This window comes from Lygodium microphyllum, chromosome 4, assembly GCF_053477565.2.
Source record: "Lygodium microphyllum isolate KBCC chromosome 4, Lygodium_microphyllum_v1.1.10, whole genome shotgun sequence".
NCBI lineage: Eukaryota > Viridiplantae > Streptophyta > Polypodiopsida > Schizaeales > Lygodiaceae > Lygodium > Lygodium microphyllum.
This window is the reverse complement of record NC_141138.1, coordinates 73,963,092-73,972,809: the sequence shown is the minus strand read 5'-3', so window position 1 is coordinate 73,972,809 and position 9,718 is coordinate 73,963,092. Positions and strand designations below refer to the sequence as shown.

Sequence of the window (9,718 nt, the reverse complement as noted above, 5' to 3'; positions counted from 1 at the left end):
ACTATGTTCGAAAAACTTTAAATTAAAAAATCTTTTAAAAATATTTAATTAAAAAACATTTAAATTAAAAAGTTTAATCAGAGAGAGAGAGAGAGAGAGAGAGAGAGAGAGAGAGAGAGAGAGAACCTAGGCCCTACACATGAGAGAGAGAGAGGGAGGGGGGAGGAATTTAATTAAAAAGAGGAGGGGGAAAATAAAGAGAGAGATTATAAGTGACAGAGGGAGAGGGGGGACTTTAATGAAAAAAGGAAGGGGGAAGAGAAAATGAGAGCTTGGACATGAGAAAGAGGGGAGGGGCAATTCAGGATCCCCTTTGCAGGTTCGGGTTTTCCGAACCTACAGCGAAAATAGTATTGTAGTAAGAAGTAAGATGATAGCGGCCTATTTACCCTCCAAAGCTTCCCGATTAGCTCTACTTTCTCTAACCTTTACAAGTGATTGGATGACCTTGCTATGCACCTTGTTTTCAAAGGATTTGTTAGGGGGTGTCGTGTCTCGGGTGACCTGAATTACCCTGATGGTGCCGCGCTCCCAGCTTTTAAGGTGTGAAGCGCACCTTACGGAGAAAAAGATCTGGGCCGTTGGGGATTTTACACTAAAAGAGATCTGAGCCGTTGGATCCGCACACTGTCGGAGCAAGCGGCCAACCCTAATATGGTATTGATTTATTGTAGGTTTATTTCCTTTGAAGATCTTTCTTTCGCGCGAGGCGCCTCGTGTGTGCAGGTAAGTCTTGCCTGCGGAAGAAGAAGAAGAAGAAGGAAGAAGAAGTAAGAAGAAGCGGAGGGACCGCAGGAGGAAGCACCACAATGGGGCGTGTCATCAGGGGCCAAAGGAAGGGAGCTGGCTCTGTCTTCAGGGCTCACACGCACAAGCGCAAGGGCCCTGCCAGGTTCCGTTCCCTGGACTTCCCGGAGCGCAATGGCTACATCAAGGGAGTCGTCTCTGACATCATCCATGACTCCGGCCGGGGGGCGCCCCTTTGCAAGGTCACCTTCCGCCATCCCTTCCGTTTCAAGCACCAGAAGGAGCTCTTCGTCGCCGCCGAGGGCATGTACTCCGGCCAGTTTGTCTATTGCGGTAAGAAGGCCACCCTCTCCATCGGCAATGTCCTGCCCTTGAAGTCTGTCCCGGAAGGTGCCGTTGTCTGCAACGTCGAGCAGCGCGTCGGTGATCGTGGCTCTTTCGCTCGCGCATCTGGCGATTATGTTATTGTCGTGAGCCACAACCCTGACAACAACACAACCAGGTACTAGATCGGACCTTTTTGACAGTTGGAATCTGTGATGCTGTGACAATTGCCTTATATGCACGTACATGTAAGCCAGAACATCGTGGTGCTTCCCGGATGCTAGCTTTATCCATGGATAACGTTAAAGTATCGTTTTGCTTTTCCTTCTGGTGTATACATCTACTTTACTATGGCTTGATTGTTCAAATAGCTGCTGCATTCTATTTTCCGGCTGCTGATGAAGGTTTCTGCACTACGATAGTATGCACTACATTGCTTGTTGTGACCCACCTGATACTTCTGAAAGCATTGTTCGGTTCTGCACTCTGATCTTTGTGCAGTAGCCGTTTAATTTGCATGCACTTATAATCTAGGGCGCTATATAGTGCTTCTTGGCTTTTCAGCACATGCTACAACCGATAAATAGCTTGTTGCATCCTATTGCCCAGCTGTTGAAGGTTTCTGTGCTCTTGTAGCCTGCATTTATTACTTGTTGCTGCTCCACCTGATTATTTTAAAAGCATTGTTTGATGTTGCACTCTGTTCTTTGTTTCTACTATCTTGATTCATGAGAATGGACATTTGCAATCAAGCTACTACAATGTTTTCCTAATCTGCTTACTGTGATGTTGATATGTTCACATTTTTTTTCAAAGGATCAAGCTTCCCTCCGGGGCAAAGAAAGTTGTGCCTAGTGGATGCCGTGCTATGATTGGGCAGGTTGCTGGTGGTGGTAGGACAGAGAAGCCTATGTTGAAGGCTGGCAATGCCTACCATAAGTTCAAGGTGAAGAGGAATTGCTGGCCTAAGGTTCGTGGTGTTGCTATGAACCCTGTTGAGCATCCTCATGGTGGTGGTAACCATCAGCATATTGGTCATGCAAGTACTGTCAGGCGTGATGCCCCTCCTGGGCAAAAGGTTGGTCTTATTGCTGCCAGGCGGACAGGAAGATTGCGAGGCCAGGCTGCTGCTGCTGCTGTGAAGGCAGACAAGAGTGCTTAAGGTGTGTGTTTTGTTACTTTAAAGTTCCTGGTGTTTGTGTAGCAGATTGGCTGGAAGTCAGGCCTGTGTGTTGTGGTGAGTTCTTCAGTGCTCGAAGTTTTTAGATTGACTTGGGTCTGGTCCATTATGTTTTTCCATGTTTCTGTTCTATTATACAGTAGTTTTATGTTCCTTTCTTCTATGCTGTACTGTTTACTGTTGTCTTTTATCAGGTTGAGCTATTTGTGGACAAAGCTTGGCACATCCTATAACAAAGTTCTCGGAGGAGCCTAATCTCAGTGCTACCATTTTTGGTACTTGTAGGGTCCTATTATGTTTAGCGAGTCCCTTTTTTTGTCACAATTCAGGAGCCTCTCTATTTTGAACTTCCTACTTTTAAAAAGTCCATGTGGGTTTGAGGATTTTATTTGAACTCTGATTGGGCACTTATGAATTTGAGCTATTTATTTCTAATGCTTGATGTTATCCATGTTGCCTTACTGCACAGTTTGCATCCATTGTTACAGTTTGTCAGTGATAGAGTGCAGGATGTTTACACAGCAGGAGATGAGCAGTTTGTTTTCACTGTAGTCTATGATGTTTGCACAATAAGAGACAAGCAATCAGTATTAACTGCACAGGCAAGATGTTTGCACAATAAGACGAGCAATCAGTATCAACTGCACAGGCAATTAACTTTGCCTATGGTTTTATCTTCTTGTAATATCTTTTCTGCTGTGCAAGTCCAAAGCCTACCTACATGTGTAGCCAAGCCTCGACTTTGGTGTGATTATGATAAAAATATGCGATGCTCCTTATAGATCATGTGTCATCTCTCTGGACAAACATAGGTATCACATCATGCAGGTTACACAATGGAGATTGTTAAGTGTTTGACCTTTTGGAACACTTATGAGGATGGACTTTACTGAAGTTATGCAAAGATTCTGAGAGGGGAGGAATTAAAGGAATAGGCTGGGTGGAGTCTTTGAGAGGATCTAGGTATTTCTATGATACTCAGATACTCAGAGATCAATCTAAGTTATAGAAATAGTTGGAAGGTTTGAGTCTTTAAGGAGGGTCTAGCCATTTCTTTGTGCCTTGTTTGTTTCCAGTGTGTTAGTTTGATCTGTTGTAAAATTGAAGTAATATATATATGAGAGGTGGTAGAAGTTTGGTGTATTGTGAGCTAAAGGCTTGACCAAAGGGGGGGATATTTATTGGCATGATCCGAATCAAGTTTATGCATTATTGAGAGTTACAAACTTGTTCCAAGGAGATTGATATGTCAGTTATATTTAATTCATTAAGTGTACTGAATATGTCCTAAGCCAGAACTTAAGGCCAGGAAAAACCAATTGCTTGTGAAATCTGAGTCTGCGTACTGCAGTTAATCAGATCTAATGTGCTGTGCTGCAGCACCTCCATGGTTCACTGCAGAGTTTTTAGGTATGCTAGCTTTAAATGAAGTATACCCCATAGCTGTGTACAAGGTTGGCCATTGGCCATGAATTAGGCTAACACAGAATTGAGATGCATCTGCTTTTTAAAAAAGTGCGATCTGATTTGATATTGATCAGGGGAATATTTACATTTGCATCATAGTGATGCCAAGCTAACAAAATTCTAAATACAAGCAAGTGAAACCTTTGAGTTGATTGTAATCAATCTTGTACCGGAGAAGACATTCATCCTGACTGGATGTAGGTCTACATGAATATCCCTTTCACAACAGATAGAAAGTACATCATTTTTAACTATGTTCATTTTTCACCAACACCTATTCTTATTTACGTAGAGCTGTGATAAAGACTATAGCTCTGACAAGTTTTAATGTTTCCACCAAAGTACCACTCAAGCAGGGCCATCTTGAGACTCATATTACCTTTCAGGCCAGCATATGATAAACTATATTGAGTACTGAGATTTGAGTACTGACATTGCGTTACACAACATTTTTCTTATCTATGTGCACAATTTGGTAGTGAAAATATAGAGAACTTTGTTCATCTCTTAAACTTATCAAATCACATAGCATATGCAGGGAAATGGTCGTGCTCTAAGAAAATAACAGAATATTTGATGATCAGTCTGCACTGTAACATCTTTCCCAATAAAATGGTGTCCCATGCGGCTGGTGCACAAATCACAGCAAAGGATTCTCAATACAAACCATACACATTGTATCAAAACTTTGGTCCCTATACTGACACTACTTGCATGACAGTTCTCAACGCATCACTGCTTATGATCTGATAACAACACATGACCCTTCATAAACCACTCACCACCAAGTATCTTAACTTGACCCCTATGCTCATATCACGTGTATGACAATTCTTAACGAATGATTGCTTTTCACAAACCACTCACCATAAAGTATCTTAACTTGACCCCTATGCTGATATCACGTGTATGACAATTCTTAATAAATGACTGCTTGAGATCTGATAATAACACTTGCCTCTTCCACATTGGATCTTTAGGATCTTCAAGAATCTCTCAAAGGTCATTCCTCATCAAATAATACATGGCTTTCATTTTCCAAGTGTGGAAACTGTTGCTGTTGAATTCTTCCACTACTTCTACATCTGACCTTTTTTGAAGCGGAGAGGCCTTATGGCTGACTCGCATGATAGTGTCTAGCTCTAGTGACTTGTATGATAGTGTCAAGAGAACCCACATACACTATAAACTTTTGATTGCTCACATCTGTGAACTACCCTTTATGGTGATTGCATAGACCAATTTATAATAGCATGGAGTGATGCATATATTGAAGTAATTTGTGTGAATGGTCTCAATAGAACTAGTTTATGAATCCTGTGTATACAAAGCTTTGTGTCAAACCAGTTTGAAAAGGAGGTGTGTGAAAGAGAGTTTTTCAAACCTTAAGAGTTTAAGAAGACCAAGGTAGGGGAGAGGATTGACGAATGGATGCCTTTGTTTTCAAAAACAGCATGAACAGGCTCTTTTCCTGCAGTTGAAGACCAGTTGGAACGTCATCGCATAGCATACGACCAGTCTCAAAGCTCTAAGATCTCTTCTTTTCTCTTCCTCTTTTCTTTGTTCTCTCTCTCTCTCTCTCTCTCTCTCTCTCAGGCAGAGCAGGCTTAATGAATGACTCCTTGAGATCTGGTAATAGAAATATTGGACTTGAGTGTGCATGTCCTCCTAACTTGTCAAATGATGAAAATTTTGCTATTGGTGACTGCGAAAAGATATGTATTAAATCAAAAAATTTCTATTGAAGTTACCTAAAGTTCGAGGCCCAATGAAAGCTGAAATCTTGGCCACATCCTCACTTTTCAGTTTACCCAATTTACCATAGAGCTTCCATTTACCTAAAGCTCTAAAGAAATGTTCCTCCATACTATTGAATCTCAAGATCTTGAGAACACATGGCTATTCCTACTTAGCCAAAGGCTTTCCTATGCAAAGTCCTTTAGACATCCCCTTGTTCTTGAGTATGGAGCTATAGAACAAGACTCCAACCATCACTCTCCATATGAAGACCTTGTCTCATAGGAAATTTGATTGCCTAGTTGCCTTCAAAGCAAAACATTGAGAGTACTTGTAGACTCAGTTTGCAAAGTTGCTCATTGGCTTTTGTCTTGAGCATTGACTGCAATTCTTTGTCCCCTCAAGAGTAAAGCAAAGTTGCTCATTGGCTTTTGTCTTGAGCATTGACGGCAATTCTTTGTCCCCTCAAGAGTAAACTCTTGAGAAGCACATACTTGTTGATAGATGGGACGAGACTTTGACAATGTGCAGCTACCCATTCCCAATTGATACGAGAAGATTGGGGCAAACCTGGCCCGATCAAAGTTGTTGATGGAGCCCTTTGGGTGAGTCTATTGCCCAAACGTGGAGAGCCCCTTCTTAGCTAGTTTGATGCCTTTTCGGCCTAAGAGCGTGGTCAAAGGTGGGTTAAATCTCTTGGACCACATTAAGTTTTTCCTTGTGTAGACGTCTGTTGAATCTTCATTGTTGATTGTCCTACTTAGGATCATGGCCCATGAGTCCCCGAGTTGATTGGAAATGCTAGGGGTTTTGACTTTCTCTATTTCACGAGAGCACAAGATCAACTCTTCCAAGGTCCCAATTGTGCACAATTTATTGTTGTTTAAAGCCAATAGGTCTAGCAACATGCAAACCCACGAGCATTCCTTTGACCAATATTTCGGCAGTTGCTTGGCTCTTCGTGCGTCCACCTCGACTTGAGGTTGGGTAATTTTAGACCTCCTTCAGTTGGCGGGCTCTGCAAGACTTCTGCAACAATGGGAGAGGCATACCTTGCTTCATCAAATTTGCCTCAAAGAAACCTCTCGACCAGAGAGTCCCATCGCTTCTGGGCATGTTTTGACAACTTGATCAAGGGCAAGTAAAAGCGTAGCATAGGGAATATGAAGATTGAGAGGATCTTGAGCTTTATATGTAGTGGCCAATTCGTTCTTGCTCAACTGCTAACTTTTTCTTGCATCTTGTTCAATACCCATTTATTCCTGGTTGACTTCAAGATGTCAACTCCTAGGGGAAAGCCCAAGTATCGGAAGATATTGCCTCTTTTTAATTACATATTTCCATTGAAGATTCTTAAGATCATCCTTTGAAATGCTTATCAGTTTTGATTTTTTGTAGTTGATACTAAAACCCATTGCTAGATTGTATAGATTTAGAAGCTCTTGGGCTTTCATCATGTTCTCTTTGCTAACTTTGAGGGACACGAGCAAGTCATTTGTGAAGCCTTGACCCGAATGTTACTTGTTTCTATACCTATTGATCTCATTTTGATCTGCCATTTATGATATGCCATGTGTTGTAGCATGCAAAAAAATGGATGCGTGGTCGTTGCAAAGAGTAGTAGACTAAGAGGACATCCTTGCGTGACTCCCCTAGAAACCAAGAAGGGAGGCAAGAGCGTACCATTCAGGGAGATAGAGGTGTGGCCTCTCCCTACCAAAAGCTTAGGGATTTTTGCAACCTTTTGGTTGAACCCCATCTTTTTGGGCACCTTCTCAATGAATCTCCATGATACTTTGTTAAATGCCTTCTCAATATCCAATTGCACCAGGACCACCTCTTGATTGGTTGCCCTGGCCCAATCAGTGGTGACCATGGCATTAAGAATATTGTCCATGATGTTCCTACCCTTTATGAATCCATATTAGTAGGCATGGATGTGTTTATTGAAGAGAGGCATCCATGGCATTAAGAATATTGTCCATGATGTTCCTACCCTTTATGAATCCATATTAGTAGGCATGGATGTGTTTATTGAAGAGAGGCATCAATTTGTTGGCTAGGGCCTTTGCGAATAGCTTGTAGACTAAGTTATTCAGTGATATGGGCCTCCAACAAATAAGCTTGGTTGGGGCTTTTTGCTTGGGAACAAGCATGATAATGCTGTCCAGCCAGGACTTTGGGAATTGGCCTTTTGTCCAGTAATTGTTGATGAAGATGTTGATATTGGGACCTATGCAATCTCAATTGTACTTCAGGAATTCACATGTGACCTTGTTTGCACTTGGGGATTTGTTGACTCCCAAGCCTTTAAGAATCGCTTCCAGGTCCTCTTGGGAAAAGGGTTGTGAGATTGCCCTATTGTCAGCCTTAGTGATGACTTTAGGGACACCTTCAAGGATCTTGGTGATTGCCCAATTAGTCGCTGCTTGCTACACACCATCATACAGATCAGTGTAGAAGTCCCTACATTTGCATGCAATGACAGAGAGGTTAGTTATCCATTGGTTGTCTTCCTACATGGCAAGTAGATTATCTTTGTTTCTTCTATTTTTTAGGCCTTCGATGAATTGTGAGGAGATGCAATTATGATCTAGAATGAGCCGTTTAGAAAAAGTTAGATTGAGCTTTTCAACCTCCTTGTTTAGTGTTGCAGCTCGAATTGCTGAGCTTTAATTAGTTGCTCAATCTCATCATCTCGAAGCTCTTTGGAGCTTGCAATCTGTGTTATGCGAGACATGGTGGAGCAAGCCCATTCTTCATCTTCCCTTTCCTTGGCACATAGTAGAAAGCCTTGTAAGGAAATCATATGCTATAGTGTGTTGGTGAAATCACCCCATGGGTCTTGATGTTGGCTATTTACGTCTTCTTCAAGTTTGGTGGCAGCACCTAGCATCATGTACTTGAAGACGGTCTGCTTGAAATGTCTGGCATTAGTTATCAGGTTCTTATGTACCCCATCCACTTTGATGAAAGGGATTGAGCGGAGTTCGATGATGATAGGGAAATGGTAAAAAAGAAAGGAGCTAGACTCGACCTCTAGTGAGACCATTGCAAGTAACAACTCCCCACGAGCATTGGAATACTAGCGATCAAGACGGGACCAATATCCTTTGTGGGCCAAGGAGTTGAAGGTAAAGGCAGGGTTGGGCAACTGTAAATAGTCATCAAGGTCGACTAAGTCATGGCATGTTATGGCTTCATCCCATAGGGTAGCCTCCTCAATTGTCAGCAAAGATGAGGGAGTGCAAGCGTCCTCTTGCTTGGTCACCATGTTAAAGTCGTCGCCAACTAGGCATATCTCTCTTATCAGCTCACTTAATTGCCCCCATTGATTCTTCCTAATCCTATAGTCTATGGAGCCATAGATGTTGATAAGTCTAATGCAATCACCCTCCAAATCAATCTTGGTGACCAGCATGCCACCGTCATCTGAGCGGGAAAGGCAGGTAGGATTCCATTTACTCTTAATGATAGTTATACATCCCGCATAGGAACCCTTGGTTCCACTTACAAAACATGCATAGTCTTTGTATGTGAATTGCATTCCTCCCATCCAGTATCCTGTGCAGTTTGTGTTCTTGCACAAATATAACATCTTAGTTAAGTTTAAAAACCTTTGTTGTCTATAAATGTGGTCCTTAGCCATGTGCTCGCCTTGTTCATGAACAAAATATTTATTTACACCCATTGATCCCCTTTGTTGGGTAGCATCATTCGATGTCTATCTTTATTGCTTTTGCCTCTTTCCAACCTTAAATTTAGACTTGTCTCTGATCGTAGCCTTGAAAGACTTCCTTTCATGCTTTTGATCATCCCCTTTGGAGCAAAGAGGCCTATCATGTAGCAAAGCATTAGTTGTACACAATTTCATTCAATTGAGACATGCTAGTCATTGTCGTCTTAATGCACAAGTCTTGAATTTCTTTGGGCAACCCTCAACAATAGTCATCCATTTACTTTGAAAGGTGGAGGGACAACATGATAAATAAGGGGTAGCAATGTCCCCAAAGTTTTTTATTGTATATGTCGCATCAAACTAATAAGGTCAAAGCCTTCAGTTTGTCTTGTGCACCATTGAATATTTCAAGCTTTATTGTTTTGCCACCTTTATTGAAGTCTTGACATTTCGCTTGGTGCCACATTGTCAGAGATATATGGTGGCAACAAAGGTACATTGGCTACATTTACATCATGATCAACATTAAGTGGAGCATTTATATAACCAACATTCATTCTGTGAGCCCCAAGCACATTGGGGTT

At 41.8% G+C, this 9,718-nt stretch overlaps 1 protein-coding gene across 1 annotated transcript; it reads left to right on the top strand.

The window, feature by feature from the left end:
* Nucleotides 1-685: 685 nt before the first annotated feature.
* Nucleotides 686-2,686, top strand: LOC148037180 (large ribosomal subunit protein uL2). The gene is made up of 3 exons (XM_087676102.1): nt 686-1,249; nt 1,888-2,234; nt 2,446-2,686. Exons 1-2 carry the CDS (start codon nt 810-812, stop codon nt 2,231-2,233), a joined length of 786 nt encoding a protein of 261 aa, XP_087532228.1. The 5' UTR covers nt 686-809; the 3' UTR covers nt 2,234; nt 2,446-2,686.
* Nucleotides 2,687-9,718: the final 7,032 nt, after the last annotated feature.